The sequence below is a fragment of the Ovis canadensis genome, chromosome 6 (genome assembly GCF_042477335.2).
Source record: "Ovis canadensis isolate MfBH-ARS-UI-01 breed Bighorn chromosome 6, ARS-UI_OviCan_v2, whole genome shotgun sequence".
Taxonomy (NCBI): Eukaryota; Metazoa; Chordata; class Mammalia; order Artiodactyla; family Bovidae; genus Ovis; species Ovis canadensis.
The window spans coordinates 58,615,012-58,633,233 of record NC_091250.1 but is presented as its reverse complement, the minus strand read 5'-3'; the positions used below and the strand labels follow the sequence as shown (position 1 = coordinate 58,633,233).

The 18,222-nt window shown below is 42.0% G+C and overlaps 1 protein-coding gene across 1 annotated transcript in view; it reads right to left on the bottom strand.

Annotated features, from left to right (window-relative positions):
- Positions 1–259: 259 nt before the first annotated feature.
- LOC138442443 (cytosolic beta-glucosidase) overlaps positions 260–18,222 on the bottom strand; it is a 125,258-nt gene continuing 107,295 nt past the window's right edge. Inside the window, exon 5 of the mRNA XM_069593785.1 lies at positions 260–1,299. Within this exon, the coding sequence (XP_069449886.1) occupies positions 1,097–1,299 (203 nt within the window). The 3' untranslated portion in view covers positions 260–1,096. The remainder of the gene's footprint in view (positions 1,300–18,222) is intronic.

Below are 18,222 nucleotides of genomic sequence, written 5' to 3'. Positions count from 1 at the left end.
TGACTTATTGGGAAAGACCCTAATGCTGGAAAGATTGAAGGCAGGAGGAGAAGGGGACAACAGAGGATCAGATGGTTGGATGGCATCACTGACTTGATGGACATGAGTTTGAGCAAGCTCCAGGAGTTGGTGATATACAGGGAAGCCTAGCACGCTGCAGTGCATGGCATCGTAGAGTCGGACACGACTGAGCTACTGAACTAACTAAGAAAAAGTGTAGGAATCCAATTGCTATTAAACGACAATGCTCAAATACTTCTTTGCTATTCACATTCTAATTTGTTATTCATTTATTATTTTCCAAAAGTTTATCAAGCAAGAGAGACATGTACTTGCTCATGCATAGCTATGTGCCAAACACATGAACCAATCACCTTTATTAAGTAGGTTATTAATTAATTCCTTTGGTGAACAGCATCTATAAAGATATAATGTGACTTTTTTAATGTGCCCTTTATTAATTTTTTTAAATGCTTCATCAGCTCTATCAAGTCTGTTCATAAGTTTTCTAAATGTTCAAATACAATTTCAAATACTCTGCCAATTCTTTTTCTTTTCAGCTCTGCAGAACTCTCTCCTGAAGTTCTCTGATAATGTGTCTAACTTTTAATTTTTATATCTATACTAGATTAAATAGCAGACAGTTATGGACAGTGGACCTGCTAAGGCAAATAACAATTTATGTAAACAAAAAAAATAGATTCATAAACAAGCCTTCTTAAATTAAGCGATCTATTCTTAGAGGGTTGCAAATCATGAGCACACCCTGTTTATAAATTTTGCATTACTTTTTCTAGAAAAAAAATCTAAGGATTCAAATTGAAGCTACCAAGTCCATCTGATTTCTTAATACAAAAATCAATTGCAGTGGTTTTCTACTTTTTCAAAAGCCTCATTGATCAAATACAAATAGAGTAAAAGCCATCATTAAATAATTTCCAGGCACTACATATTCAGACTTCACGATCACAGATCAGCTGGTAGGACATACTGATTACCAAGGCAACTTGAGGATGTCTGCAGGATCACCAAAGCAGATTCCATTTCCAAGGGCAGAGTCCTTCTCCAGGTGAAATTACCCAGCTGTGGGTAATTTCTATGGAGGCCCCTCCAGGCCATTGTTTCGGATGATCTTAGCATACTCCTTGGCTGATGTGTAAGGGACTCGGGGTCTTGCTGGATCTTCAAAATCAACATGGAAGAGACCAAACCGGCTGTTGTATCCCTGGTTCCACTCAAAGTTATCCAGGAGAGACCAGGCACAGTATACTTGAAGATTGACTTTGTCAAGTTGGATAGCTAAAATCACAAAAACAAAAATTAACCAATTACTCAAAGATTTTATGGAAAATAGACAAAATCATTGATGACCAGTATGGGTGGGTAGCTAGCTTTCTCCTGCTGAAGCTCATAGTGGACACAGAAGAAGCCTTGTTTCAATCCTCTTTTCCAATTTCCTGTTTTAAACAAGCATGGGCTTCATTTAGGAAGTTAGATTACATACCTTGTTATTTGTCAGCCCCCCTGCATCACATGGGGGAGCTCTTCGATCTCTGAATCTCAGCCAAGTCCAAGTATATAAAAGACCCAATTTTTATTAAAAGTGTAAATAAATGAATAAAGAAACTATGACACTAAAAAAAGTTAAATTGCATAATTCTAAACATCTGGGGACTTCTCTGGTAGCACAGTGGATAGGAGACCACCTGCAGGGTGGTGCAATGCAGGGGGCGCAGGTTCGATCCCTGGCCCAGGAGGATTCCGCATGCTGGAAAGCAACGATTAATAAGCCCATGTGCCACAACTACTGACCCTGCACTCTTGAGCCTGCTTGCTGCAGCTGGAGAGGCCTGGGTAAAGCAACAAAGACCCAGTGCAGCCAAAAATAAATAAACAAAATTAAATATTTTTTAATACAGTAACTTTAAAAAATTAAAAATTAAAATAAATATTTGGTTGTTCATTCATTTTGAAATGCACTTTATTCATTCATCCATTTACTCAATGCATGTCTTTTCAATACCTACTATTTTTCAGATATGAAACACACATATACAGAGTTTCTCCTTAGTACCCTAGAACTGCACTCAGTAAAAACACTACTAGCTTCTAAATTCAACTCCAAGATAATCTCGAAAGCTCAATGGTAAACTGGAAAAAAGTGATAACATAGCTGAGGAGGCCCCAGGTCTTACTTTGTGTCCTTATGACCAAATTAATATATATTTTATAATTCTGGACATAGAATCTCCAAGATGAAAAGGACCAGCACAGGGCTCTGGCTGTGTTTTACCCCAGACTAAGAAGGTACAGAAATGTTAGGGCATTCTCTCTGCCCCATGTCTAAACTCAGAGTGGTGCCAAAGACCTAGACCACCTCCGCTCCAAATGCACATATGTACAAGCAAAACATCCTATATAATTTCATCTGCAGATGCTCCAGAGCCCATCCATGGACTCCATGGTCAGATAACAAAGGGTGGAGAATTCTCTAAGTACACAAATTTCTATCTTTTAATCAGCGAATTAAGTTCATTTTTAATTGGCATCTTAAGTTTGGAAAACTCTTCAGTTCAGTTCAATTCAGTCGCTCAGTCATGTCCAACTCTTTGCAACCCCATGAATTGCAGCACGCCAGGCCTCCCTGTCCATCACCAGCTCCCGGAGTTCACTCAGACTCATGTCCATCGAGTCAGTGATGCCATCCAGCCATCTCATCCTCTGTCATCCCCTTCTCCTCCTGCCCCCAATCCCTCCCAGCATCAGAGTCTTTTCCAATGAGTCAACTCTTTGCATGAGGTGGACAAAGTACTGGAGTTTCAGCTTTAGCATCATTCCTTCTGAAGAAATCCCAGGGCTGATCTCCTTCAGAATGGACTGGTTGGATCTCCTTGCAGTCCAAGGGACTCTCAAGAGTCTTCTCCAACACCACAGTTCAAAAGCTTCAATTCTTTGGTGCTCAGCTTTCCTCACAGTCCAACTCTCACATCCATACATGACCACTGGAAAAACCATAGCCTTGACTAGATGGACCTTAGTCGGCAACGTAATGTCTCTACTTTTGAATATGCTATCTAGATTGGTCATAACTTTTCTTCCAAGGAGTAAGCGTCTTTTAATTTCATGGCTGCAGTCATCATCTGCAGTGATTTTGGAGCCCCCAAAAAATAAAGTCTGACACTGTTTCCACTGTTTCCCCATCTATTTGCCATGAAGTGATGGGACCAGATGCCATGATCTTCATTTTCTGAATGTTGAGTTTTAAGCCAACTTTTTAGATTATATGAATTTTTTTTTTGGTTATATGAATCTGTGCATTGAGCATTTTATTTCCTTAAAACAATAACAAACAAACCTTATTTGTGGGATTCACTAATATTTGTTTTATGGTGCAGAAATTAAAGGGCAGGGTTTCTTTATAAGATAGACATATTCCTAAATAAGTTTGGAGAAGGAAAGGGTAACCCACTCCAGTATTCTTGCCTGGAGAATCCCACAGAGGAGCCTGGCAGGCTACAGTCCATAGGGTTGCAACAGGTTGGACACGATTGAGCTACTAACACAATTTCTTCCTAAATAAGTTAGATGAAAATGAGCATTTATATAATAAATCAAATTTTAATTTTACCAGGGATTGCTTTCTTTTTTTTTTTTCAGTTAAGAACTAAGTAATTGTTCAAATTTTTATTTTGATGCACCAGAGATTGCTTTCAACCCAAATGACTCTCCTAACTTCAGCAAAATAAGATCTACCTTTAATTTTTCCTGTTATATTTCTGTATTTTTCTGGTCTCTCGAAAGTACTATACCCATGAACATATGGTGATCTCCAAATCTTGGAATTTTTTTTCACTGTAGATATTCCATAGACAAATGGAATTGTTTTTTCTATAGATATTCCTTTGACAAACATTTTCCGACAGGTTAACTGATGCATAACCCTTTGACCTTTATGCATGAAGGAATGCAAGGGGCTTTACCTAGAAAGTGCCCTGTGAATGGCCTCAAGGCAGGAATTAAACCAAACTGGACAGATTCCTTTGCAATGAAGTATTATTGGAAAATGAAATATATACCATTCAAGCACAGCAAGCTTTACAGGAATTAAAACATTTACTAGGTATTCCTTTTCCTTCTACCCGTCCACCTTGCCACATGTGTCTCCTCCCCTGTCAACCACAATCTGCAAACACCAAATTTTTAAATAATCTTTTTATATTTAATTTCTGGATGGAATATATCTAAGAATGAAAATGACCAAAACCAAACACCAGGCAAGAATATAGCAATCTTTTTTGACTACTTTATAATTCAATGTGGAGACATGTGAAAATCAGCACTTTTTCTTTCTCATTTGCAGATCTACTGTTCTACAAGCCAGTCTGCCAGGTATGAAGCCAGACAGTTTCTGAAAGCATGCACAGTCCCACTTATCATGTACAAAAGGATTGATTCATGCACTAAGCTGGGGGATAAAAACGATGCCCTGCCTGCTTGGAAGGGAACAAAAAGGAAATCTTGACAATTTCATCATTATCTGCCAGGAGTTCCGCAGCAGGCACTAAACGGCCCAAGTGACACTGGTGGATATCTCTCTGTTTTCATTGCAGGGACGCTCAAGTAGAGAATTACCCAGTTAGAGCTGAGGAGCCACCCTGCTGGAGTCCTTCTCATGGTGCTACCACTGGGAAAAATTACAACACCGTACTGGAACCTGCATGCCTCTCCTGTTCCAATCTCCTCAAGAACAGAAAGAAACCATCATTGCATTTCTTGTCACTGTGATTTATGAAGTCCCAAATCTATGCAGGAAAAATATACTCCTGTGAATCCACTCTCTTTCTTTAAGCAGAGTTTCAGGCCAAGTAAACACAGACTGACAAGAACTGCAGATGAGTACCGAGTACCTGGGGATGTGAACAAGACACCCATCCCAGAATAACCAGAGTTTGGTTTTGAACTAAAAGACCAGTAGGAAAGGTGTCACGGTCAGCAGGGTGAATATAAAGATGAAAGGATTTCTTATCTCATAGCATTAGAATGATGTTGAGTCATTTACAGAGATGGGGATGGACTGAGAGTGTGTCATACAGAGTGAAGGAAGTCAGGAAAAGAAAAACAAATACCAAATACTAACACACTTATATATATAGAAGCTTAAAAATGGTACAGGAGAACCTATTTGCAGGGCAGGAATAGAGACACAGATGTAGAAAATGATGGGTGGACACTGGTGGGGGGGGGGATGAGTTGGGAGATTGGGATTGATGTGTATGCACTGCCGTGTATAAAACAGATAGCTAATGGGAACCTGCTGCATAGCGCAGGGAGCTCAGCTTGATGCTCTGTGATGACCTAGATGGGTGAGATGTGGGGGAGGCTCAAGAGGGAAGGGATATATGTATACATGTAGCTGATTCACTTCATTGTACAACAGAAACTAACACAATATTGTAAAATAACTATACCCCAATTAAAACAAGAGGCAAGGAGAAAAATATCTAAGGTTTATTAATATATTATAGCCTCCGGCTGTTCTCATTATAACTCCAGTGTTATATGCACACACCTACACATGCACACGCACACCCATACACACACACACGCACACACACACTCACTGCCCAGTGTTGACCAAAATGAAAAGGTTGAGGAGGCGGTCCTTCACCAGACTGCTCTCTCTATACAACTTCAAGTTCAAAGTGTTCCCCAAACCATGCTCAGGTTCAGTAAGTTGCTACAAGAACTCTCCAGAACTCACAGAAACCTCTTATAGTCAAGGTTATGGTTTATTCAGCAAAGGATACATATTAATATGAGCCAAAGGAAGAGGTACACAGATCAGAAACCGATGGGCTTCAAACAGAAACTTTCATTGTCCTTTTCCCTAGGAGTCAGGACAACTTGTCCTCTTGGTGCTGACATGTGACAATACATACAGAGGACTGCCAGCCAGAGAGGCTCACCTGAGCATCAGTGTCCAGAGTTTTCACCGTAACTCTGTTATTAACATATTGGCATGATTGACTGATTGTTCATGCGAATGAACTCAGTCCCCAGGTCAAGTGACGCTGTATGACCCAAAGCCCCCCACTCAGGCACACAGTCAGTCTTCCAGTGAGACTAGCCCTCACCCTAAACAAAGACATTCTGTCAAATAGCAATAGATTTTTCACCCAGAAGCTGAGGACAAAGGGCACTCTACTCTTTGGGCAAAATCAAATTCTTTACTACACACACACACCTATTTTAGAAGCTCACCATTTCATGGTATTGTGCAGATTCTCCTCAATTTACTGACCTAAGTGGTGCCGTGATTATGCCTGTGTACTGCTGCTGTTCACAGCAGAGAGAATAGAAAGGAGAGATAAGAAATTCCTCCTCGGTGATCAATGCAAAGAAATAGATGAAAACAATAGAATGGGAAACTCTGGAGACCTCTTCAAGGAAATTAGAGATACCAAGGGAACATTTCATGCAAAGATGGGCACAATAAAGGACAGAAATGGTAGAGACCTAACAGAAGCAGAAGATATTAAGAAGAAGTGGCAAGAATACACAGAACAGCTATACAAAAAAGATCTTCATGACCCAGATAATCACGACGGTGTGGTCACCAACCTAGAGCCAGACATTCTGGAATGTGAAGTCAAGTGGGCCTTAGGAAGCATCCTACCAATAAAACTAGTGGAAGTGATGGAATTCCAGTTGAGCTATTTCAAATCCTAAATGATGATGCTGGTAAAGTGCTGCACTCAATATGTCAGCAAATTTGGAAAACACAGCAGTGGCCACAGGACTGGAAAAGGTCAGTTTTCTTTCCAATCCCAAAGAAAGGCAATGCCAAAGGATGCTCAAACTACTGCACAATTGCACTGATCTCACATACTAGTAAAGCATGTATAGATGTGATAATTGGACTATAGAGAAAGCTGAGCACCAAAGAATTGATGCTTTTGAACTGTGGTGTTGGAGAAGAGTCTTGAGAGTCCCTTGGACTGCAAGGCGATCCAACCAGTTCATCCTAAGGGAGATGAGTCCTGGGTATTCATTGGAGGACTGATGTTGAAGCTGAAACTCCAATATTTTGGCCACCTGATGCGAATAGCTGACTCACTGGAAAAGACCCTGATGCTGGGAAAGATTGAGGGCAGGAGAAGGGGATGCCAGAGGATGAGAAGGTTGGATGGCATCACCGATTTGATGGACATGGGTTGGATGGCATCACCGACTCCTGGACTCCAGGACTTGATGATGGACAGGGAGGCCTGGCGTGCTGCGGTTCATGGGATTGCAAAGAATCGGACATGACTGAGCGACTGAACTGGACTGAACTGAACTGAACTGAAAGTAATGCTCAAAATTTTCCAAGCCAGGCTTTAGCAGTACATGAACCATGAACTTCCAGTTGTTCAAGCTAGATTTAGAAAAGGCAGAGGAACCAGAGATCAAATTGCCAACATCCATTGGATCATCAAAAAAGCAAGAGAGTTTGAGGAAAACATCTACTTTTGTTTTATTGACTATGCCAAAGCCTTTAACTATGTGGATCACAACAAACTGTGGAAAATTCTGAACGAGACGGGAATACCAGACCACCTGACCTGCCTCTTGAGAAACATGTATGCAGGTCAGGAAGCAACAGTTAGAACTGGACATGGAACAACAGACCAGTTTCAAATCAGGAAAGTACATCAAGGCTGTATATTGTCACCCTACTTACTTAACTTATATGCAGAGTACATGATGAGAAATGCTGGGATGGATGAAATACAAGCAGGAATCAAGATTGCTGGGAGAAATATCAATAACCTAAAATGTGCAGATGACACCATCCTTATGGCAGAAAGCAAAGAATAACTAAAGAGCCTCTGATGAAAGTGAATGAGGAGAATGAAAAAGTTGGCTTAAAACTCATCGTTCAGAAAACTAAGATCATGGCATCTGGTCCTATCACTTCATGGCAAATAGATGGGGAAACAGTGGCTGACTTTATTTTTCTGGGCTCCAAAATCACTGCAGATGGTGATTGCAGCCATGAGATTAAAAGATGCTTGCTCCTTTGAAGAAAAATTATGACCAACCTAGACAGCATATTAAAAAGCAGAGACATTATTTTGCCAACAAAGGTCCATCTAGACAAAGCTATGGTTTTTCCAACAGTCATGTGTGGATGTGAGAGTTGGACTGTGAAGAAAGCTGAGCGCGGCAGAATTGATGCTTTTGAACTGTGGTTTTGGAGAAGACTCTTGAGAGTCCCTTGGACTGCAAGGAGATCCAACCAGTCCATCCTAAAAGAAATCAGTCCTGAATATTCGTTGGAAGGACTGATGCTGAAGCTAAAACTCCAACACTCTGGCCACCTGATGGGAAGAACTGACTCACTGAAAAAGACCCTGATGCTGAGAAAGATTGAAGGCAAGAGGAGAAGGGGATGACAGAGGATGAGATGGTTGGATGCACCACAGACTCAATGGACATGAGTTTGAGTAAGCTCCAGAAGTTGGTGATGGACAAGGTGGCCTGGCATGCTGCACTCCATGGCATCACAAAGAGTCAGACTTGCCTGAGCAACTGAACTGAACTAAACTGCTGCTGTTGCTATTTATTTGCTAAGTCGTGTCCAACTCTTTGTCACCCCCTGGACTGTAGCTCGCCAGGCTCCTCTTTCCAGGGGATTTCCCAGGCAAGAATACTGGAATGGGTTGCCATTTCCTTCTCCAGAGGATCTTCCCAATCCAGGGATAGATAGAACCCAGGTCTCCTGAATTGGCAAAGCAGATTCTTCTATCTGCTGAGCCACCTGGGAAGCCCATGCTTGTGTATCTCATGTTACAAAGGACTAGAAATCGGGCACTCAGAATCAATGGGATTTATTTCCCCACAGTTTATAAAGAGATAACCTTTGTTTTCAAGATTGCCTAGGACTTCTATAAGACATCCGTGAATGTGACACAGTTATTAAGTTACAAAACAAACTAATCCACAGAGCCAAGCTGCCAGGAAAAGAGTCGGCAGACAGGTCCACAACAGTGCAAAAGACAGCAACTTCACAGGGAAAAAAGAGATAAAGCCCAAGAATGGATGAGAAGAAAAAATTATAGGCTTCTAGATTTTCATGTGTCAAGTAATGGTAATCTACGCTCCCCAAGAAAGTAGTGAAAATAAGTAAACATGCTGGATACATTTTTTTTTTAAACAAATCTTCAAAACAATGGAAAGCTGACAGTTTCATAGTGACTTACCAGGACAAAGCAGGAAGTGAGAACTGAGATTGGTGGGCATGGCAGCTACTTTTGCACGATGAAATCCAGTCTTAGAAAATCAGAAACTTTTTCTCTTTTCTGGAGTGAGAATAGGTGTCAAAGAATTGTAGTTTGAGAACTCTCACACAGAAAGCTAAGATCCCAAAAGACTAAAACTTCAGGGTGAGGGTGAGCCAGAAGGAAACCGGTCACTGGAAAATCACAAGTCACCTGGTGGTTCAGAAAATGTCAAGCAATATGACTGATGTCCTTATAAGAAGAGAGAGAGTCACCAGGGGCGCATGACCACAAAGGAAAAACCAGAGAGGGCACAGTGAGAAAGCACTTATCCAAAAGCCAAACAGAGACCTCAGGAGAAGTCAAACCTGCTGATATCTGAACTTTGGACTTCCAACTTCCAGAACTGTGAGAAAACAAATTTCTGTTGTTTAAGGTGCCCAGCCTATAGCATTTTGTTACAGCAGCCCTTAGCAAACTAATATAGGTTGAGGATGGAGAATTTCTGTTCTTAATAAATTCCCTGAGTGATTTTTATATTTAATCAAGTTTGAGACTCATAAGCTCTGATGGGTAACTACAATTTTTGAAACCCAGCTTCCAACCCCAGAGCCATCCTCTAGAGGCATATGTTAGACAATCTTCATTGGCCCCTCTCCTCAACAGTCATAGCTGGAGGAGCTCTGTGGAGAGACACAGCCATGTGTGGGCCATAGCTTTCAGACATGGAGAACCACTGTGAGACTGGGGGGGAAATGCTGCATGCTTAGGAGCGTCAAATGCCTATTCATCCCACTGCCTAGTCCATACCTAGCCTTATCCCCGGAGAAGGCAATGGCACCCCACTCCAGTACTCTTGCCTGGAAAATCCCATGGACGGAGGAGCCTGGTAGGCTGCATGCAGTCCATGAGGTCTCTAAGAGTCGGAGACGACTGAGCGACTTGACTTTCACTTTTCACTTTCATGCACTGGAGACGGAAATGGCAACCCACTCCAGTGTTCTTGCCTGGAGAATTCCAGGGACGGGGGAGCCTGGTGGTCTGCCGTCTATGGGGTCGCACAGAGTCAGACATGACTGAAGCAACTTAGCAGCAGCAGCAGCAGCAGCAGCCTTATCCCAGCAGATCGTGGGAAATCATCTCAATTCACCACGTGGGATGGGTTGATTGGATGCTCATACAAAAGATGTGTGTATCCAAAGCCCATGAGTGTGTCTTTATTTGGAAAAAAGGGCCTTTGCAAATGTAAATGAAGGAGCTCATGATGAGATCACCATGCATAATGTGTCTGCATGCTCAGTCATGTTCCACTCTGCGATCCCATGGACTGTGCCCCACCAGGTGCCTCTGTCCATGGAATTTTCCAGGCAAGAATACTGGCATGGGTTGCCACTTCCTATTTCAGGAGATCTTCCCAACTCAGGGATCAAAGCCATGTCTCCTGGCTCTCCTGTATTTGCAGGTGGATTCCTTCCACTGAGCCACCTGGGAAGCCTCTGTCATGCATAATGGTGAGTCCTAAATACAGTGACATGTGCCCTTAAAAGAGAAACAGAGAAGTTACACAAGGAAAAGGGCAATATACATGAAAGAGAGGCAGACACTGGAGGGATCTCCTGCAAGCCAAGGAACGCCAAGGCAGCCACCAGTAGAGAAGCTGGTAGAGCAGCTTGTACCCAGGGGTTTCCCAGGTGGCGCTGGTGGTAATGAATCTGCCTGCCAATGCAGGAGAAGCATGATTCTCCCTCGGAACCTCCAGAAGTTGCTGATGTTACTGATAAACCTTCATTTCAGACTTCTGGCCTCCAGACCTCTAAGAGAAGACATTTGTGCTGTTTAAGCCACCAAGTTTTTAGTAATTTGTTTCAGCAGGGACAGGAAACAGACACAACAGACTCTCTGGGGTAGATGCCAACTGGGTTCCAAGTCCCAAACCACCCACCTGATTCTGCTGGGTGCTTATGAGAATCCCTCTCAAGGCCCACAAAACTGGAAAGAGTAAGCCTTCCCGGGACACAATTCAAAGCAGATTTTCTGGCATTCGTCCCACACACTAACTTTGAAAATGTGTCTCTCAGAGTTTGGTGGATATGCACAAGAGCACTACAGCTGGAGGACAGCTTTAGCTGTTAAACAGTTCCCGAGAGAACCGGCACGCCAGCCGCTTCCCCTTTCCTTAAAAAAAAAAAAAAATAAAACATCAGGAAGATCTAAACATAGAAAATGCATAATAAGCCATCCCCTCCCACCCCCAACTCCAGGTGAGTATCAGTGGCCGGACAGCATCTGTGAAAATGCCCAAATAATCCTGAAGCTGGAGGCCCCACCTGAACATGGGAACTCTTCGAAGCAAAAACTATGACTCTCCGAAAAAACAGTCTTTGAAAAGCAAAGGCTAATTTATAAATATTTTATAGGAAAATGACAACTAACCAGAAATGAGCTTAAAGATTTCTTAATTATCTGCATTGTTCCTATTACTTAGATTAGATTAGGGTGGGGGTGGAAGTAAATAGCAAGCAGATGAAAGGTATCATTTAAAGCTGTATTTTTATTTATTTATAAAGTGGATGGGTGGATAGGTACACATTTGGAGTCACCTTCTGTAGTTTCTCCATCAATATTACTTTTTACAGTCACCTCCGCTACAGTACATAAATTGTAAGAACCAAAGTTCTCAGCACATAAAATTGTCTTCTATTAGAAAAACTGCCTTCCATGTCCCACTCCCTCCTTTTCTCTCTTCCTGCCTTCTTTGCTTTCTTTCTGGGATTTACTTTCCCTTTCTGTAAAATGAGGATGATAGCATTTTCTTCCAAGGATTGTGGTGGGTATTAAATCAATATAAAGCTCTATGCATAATGCCTAGTTTATAGTAAATACTCAATATACACTACTTGTTGGTACTGTTACTCTTGTTATTTTTCTCAGAGTCTGGAAGGGCAATGAATGAAATCTGTTTATTCTCTTCCTCCCATCTGGCTCCAAACAGCTTTCAGAGCATGTAGAGTCAGCACAAAACTGTTCAATGCTGAGAACCAGAGAAAGCAGGGCATCAAGGGAAGAGCAGCATCTGGGGCCGGGTTTGTGCCTGGTGGAAAGGGTCAGTTGTGGGTCACGAAAAATAAATCACTAAAGACAGGGGCCTTAGGGTGAAACTGCCAGAAACACCGGATGTTGCTGAAGCCTCCCTGCAGTACACTTGGAGGCGGGAACAGCATCACTTTAGGTTTCAGGGATCCACTCCCATCCTTGGGGCTTCCTCATGGCTCAGTGGTAAAGAACCCACCTGCCAATGCAGGAGCCACAGGAGATGCAGGTTCAATCCTGGGTTGGGAAGATCCCGTGGAGTGGGAAATGCAACCCACTCCAGTATTCTTGCCTGGACAATCCCACGGACAGAGGAGCCTAGTGGGCTGCAGTCTGTGGGGTCCTAAAAGTTGATCCCATGGCCAGAGGAGCCTAGTGGGGTGCAGTCTGTGGGGTCCTAAAAGTCAGACCCAACTTAGTGATTAAACAGCAACAACACATCCATCCCACATTTATTCAATAAATATATATTGTGTTAGGAATTGGGACCATAAGAGTGAACAAAGCCTCTCTTTTTAAAGAGCTTAACAGCCTATATGGAAAACATATCTTAATCAAATTACCACCCTGTGAGCCTTTAATTACAATCTGTGAAAAGCATTATGAAAGGAAAGACATGGGAACTATGGGAAAGAACAGCATATTAGCTAACATTTATTGAGCATTTGGGTACCACTGTAAGGGTTTCCGGTATGCATTAATTCATTCAATCTTTACAGTAAACCTGTGAGTTAGATGGATATCACCATTGTCTTCATTTTACACAGAAGGGAAGTGATGCAGAGAGAAGTTTGGTAACCTTTGCAAAATTCAAATATCAGGTAACTAGGGGAGTTGAGACTGGAACTCAGGCAGGAAACCGATGGAGCTCTAACACTATACTGAGTCTGTGCTTGTTTTGTTTAAAATGCCAAGTTTCTTTTTTTTTTTTTTTAGCTTTTAAATTTGTATATACTTTTTAAAGGTTACTTTCCATTTACAGATGTTACAAAATACTGGCTCTATTTCCCATGTTGTACAATACATCCCGGAGCCTATCTTACACCCAGTGGTTTGTACCTCCCACTCCGCCAATCTTATACTGCCCCTCCCTCACCACAGCTAACCACTAATTTGTTCCCTATATATCTGTGAGTCTTGTTTCTTTTTTGTTATATTCACTGGCTTATTGTAAAATTAGATTCCACATATAAATAGTAGCATATATTTGTTTCTGTCTGAATTATTAGTATAATGCCCTCCAAGTCCATCCATATTGCTGTAAATGGCAAAATTTCCTTCTTTCTTGTGGCTAAGTAGTATTCCATGGTGTGTGTGTGTGTGTGTGTGTGTGTATTACATACCGCATCTTCTCTATCCATTCCTCTCTATCCATTCATCAATCAATGGACACTAGATTGATTCCATACTTCGGTCATTCTTTGGCAATTGAAAATAATGTTGCTATGACCATTGGGGTGCATGTATCTTTTCAAATTAGTGGTTTTCACTTTTTTCTGATATATGCCCAGGAGTGGAATTGCTGGGTCACATGGCAGCAAGCACGTGGATAAAAGGGAACACTCTTTCATTGTTTGTGGGAATGTATCTTGGTGCAGCCACTGTGGAAAACAGCATGGAGGTTTCTCAGAAAACTAAAAATAGAACTACTGTCCTACGTCTTGACAATATGCTATAGCGGAAGATCAATCTTAGTCAGGAAGGGTGGGAGAACAGGACAGAGGGAAACGGAAACAGTTTCTTGGAATGAACTAGAGCTGAGAGCTCAAAGACCAGCCAGACTTATCAAATGCTACCAGTCAGGTTCTTCCTTGCTGCTGCGGCTGCTGCTGCTGCTAAGTCACTTCAGTTGTGTCTGACTCTGTGCGACCCCATAGACGGCAGCCCACCAGGCTCCCCCGTCCCTGGGATTCTCCAGGCAAGATCACTGGAGTGGGTTGCCATTGCCTTCTCCAAGGTTCTTTCTTACTTTTCAGTCATAGAAGCTGACCTTGACTGACAAAGCAATAAAGAGGTAAAGCGGCAGTTGAGCAGCATAGGAGCAGCGGCAGAGAGGACACACCCCACGTCCAAGGCAAGGAGCAGCGGCTGAGCTTTGCGGGAGCAGCCGTGAAGAGATACCTCAAGTCCAAGGTAAGAGAAGCCCAAGTAAGACAGCAGGCACTGAAAAAGGGCATCAGAGGGCAGACAGACTGAAACCACAGTCACAGACAACAGGCCAATCTGATCACAGGGACCACAGCCTTGTCTAATTCATGCCATGTGGGGCCACCCAAGACAGACGGGTCATGGTGGAGAGGTCTGACAGAATGTGGTCCACTAGAGAAGGGAATGGCAAGTCACTTCAGTATTCTTGCCTTGAGAACCCCATGAACAGTATGAAAAGGCAAAATGATAGGACACTGAAAGAGGAACTCCCCAGGTCGGTAGGTGCCCAATATGCTACTGGAGATCAGTGGAAAAATAACTCCAGAAAGAATGAAGATATGGAGCCAAAGCAAAAATAACAGCCAGCTGTGGATGTGACTGGTGATAGAAGCAAAGTCCGATGCTGTAAAGAGCAATATTGCATAGGAACCTGGAATGTTAGGTCCATGAATCAAGGCAAATTGGAAGTGGTCAAACAGGAGATGACAAGAGTGAATGTGGGCATTCTAGGAATTGGCAAACTAAAATGGACTGGAATGGGTGAATTTAACTCAGATGACCATTTTATCTACTACTGTGGGCAGGAATCCCTCAGAAGAAATGGAGTAGCCATTATGGTCAACAAAAGAGTCCGAAATGCAGTACTTGGATGCAATCTCAAAAATGACAGAATGAAAAAAATAGTAATAATAAAAAAATAAATAAATAAAAAATGACAGAATGATCTCTGTTTGTTTCCAAGGCAAACCTGTGGCTCTAGAGGTAGAAAAATAGGTGAATAAAAAATGATAAAACTGACTGTGACAGCAAAAGAAAAAAATGTATAGTTTTGCTCTAAAACTGATTCAGGGCTTTAGAATCGTAATTTGTCAATCCTTTCTTAAATCCACAAAATATACCATAGAGCATCTATTCTATACAAGTTACTATTTTAGGCAGAGTGATTCTCACTGGGGGTTGGGAGGAGGAATCTAATGCAGACCTTTGCCCTGGAGGTGAGGTAGAAGAGCAAAGATCCCATTAATCTCTCTGCTACGTGCATTCACTCAACACCATTCATTTCCCTTTTGTAACACGAATAAGACACGGATATAACTATTTGTTCAGTGCTATCTTCTACTCCAGACTCAGAGCTCCATGAGGGCAGGCAGCACAAAGATTTTATATTCCCAAAACCTAGCACAGTGGCTGATGAAGGATAATTTTCTAGTGAATATCGCTTAAATGAGTGAATGACTACAAATAGATACAGAACACGGAACAAAAAGTTTGCAAGGTAAGAGTAGACAAAAGGTCATTCTCAAGAAGGCAAGAGCATCTTCTTGACCAAGATGGCAAATTTCAACTCCAAATTCAGCTTGTCCAAATAAAGAGGAAGAAATATCTCCTTACAATCTGATCAACTCATTGGGCATTTTGTATGCTGAAATATTTTTCTATGATCACTTGGCTTCAGGAACATGTCTCTTGTCAGTTACTGGTATTTCTATACCTATACAGTACATGTTGAACAAATTATACTATGTACCCCTTAAAAGGGCTTCCCTGGGGCTCAGTTGTAAAGAATCCACCTGCCAGTGCAGGAGATGCGATTTCGATCCCTGGGTCAGGAACATCCTCTGGAGGAGGAAATGGCACATCACTCCAATATTCTTGTCTGAAGAACTCCATGGACAGAGGAGTCTAGCACACTATAGTCCATAGGGTCACTAAAGAGTCAAATACAACTTAGCAACTAAACAACAACAACAACCCCTTAAAATGCCATTCTCAGAGGAGTTAATATCTCCTTTTGTTAATGACAAAGGAAAAGAAAGTGAGCATTAGCCTTCTCCTCATCACAATGATACCACAAAAACATTTCAAGTGCTTGCATTTGATGACCACTGTAATTGCACAGAGTTCAGAGATACAGGAAAGTGAGCAACAGAGAGTTGGGAAGACAGAACAGTGACATGTCTTTAAAATGCTACCATGTACGTTTTCATATTGGCACCAAGTTCAAGCTCAGGTGGGTACACCTCACCCAGACTGCCTGCCCTGGCCTATTGCACAAGTCTCGCTAGTCTGCTTTTTAAGGACAAGGAAGGACACTGCTTGGTGATGTGGCCACAAGCTGTTCAGGGAAGAGACTTTGCTCAGCACATTTCAGCTCCTGAGCAAGGCTGGGTTCATTTCAGAGAGCCACATAAAATAAATAATCATGCAAAAGCAGATTCGTTCTGATAGGGCTCTGACAGCTGCTCCGAGAGGTGGGTGCTTGCGAGCCCATCTTTCAACAATGAACTGACCCAAAGATCCAGGAAAGCTCCAGACAGGACCATATGGCCGGAATAAAAACATATTTCAAACTCTGTTTATTATGCATATCTTTCAAAGGTTCACTACTCTGTGATGAAACATTGCACCTGCAAGGCTTTAATAAGCTTCCCTAGCAAGTACAATTATAAAACCCAGGAACCTGAAGAATTTGTCTTCTCTTACACCTAGCCATGTACTGCCCACCAATGACTGGTCTCATTCTTTTTAATTATATAGGTTTGCAGTATTTTATAAGCTGCGATCGATACTTATTCAGAAAATAAAACTTCTTATAGACCTCACAGTGAGACCCATGAAATATCTCTCTTAAAATTTTGGGGACTCCAGCATTACTGTCCATAGAACCCTCTAGTCTGTCTGAAAAGAAAAGCAGCAGTTTAATCAAGCACAGGAGAGCATATGACATGAATTGAGGCAGGGCGTCCTTCATCAGCAATGGCCAGGGCAGAGAAGACATGAAGAGTTTCCCTTCACAAAGTCAGCCCTGTGATTCCACATTTGATTCAAACATTTGAGAAATCTGGCTTGTTCATTATTCACTCAACAAATATCGACTGAGCAGCTCTTATATGTCAGAATCCAGGTCAGGTATAGAGATTCAAAGATCAACGGTACATAGTTTCTGCCCTCAAGAAATAACAGGGCTTCCCTGGTGATCCAGTGATTAAGAATCTGCCTGCCAATGCATGGGACACAGGTTCGATCCCTGGTCTGGGAAGATTTCACATGCCATCGAGAGAATAAGCCCATGTGCCGTAACTGCTGAGCCTGTACCCCAGAGCCTAAGCTCTGCAACGAGAGAAGCCCACGCACCACGAGACAGTAGCCCCTGCTCAGCACAACTGGAGAAAGCCCACGCTCAGCAACGAAGACCCAGCACAGCCAGAAATAAATAAATTAATTTAAAAAAAGAAAAAGAAATGATGGTGTCATTGGGAAGACAGATCCAAAAAGAACTGGCTGGAGAATATGAAGAAACACTGGTAGGACAAACCAAAAGTCTACATGAAATGCAAAGCTCTTTTATTCCTCTACCCTAAAATAGTACACTTGAGACATTTTAGGATTTTAGAAATGGATTTCATGTAAGATGGCTTAGCCTAATCATTTTGCAGAGTGTTAGCACGGTCGCATCTTTCTAAGATCGTTTCTTATTCCGCTTGAACCCATGGGGAATTATATCACTGGATTTACATCATAGAAGTATTATATCATACAAACATCAATGTGAAGAATGTAGGACCAATAGTGGTAGATGATACAAATACTTCACTATGAGCTTATGTGGTAAACCTGGAGACATATGAAAAAAAGTAATTGTGTCTTCCTAGTACTCTTGCCTGGAAAATCCCATGGATGGAGGAGCCTAGTGGGCTGCAGTCCATGGGGTTGCTGAGAG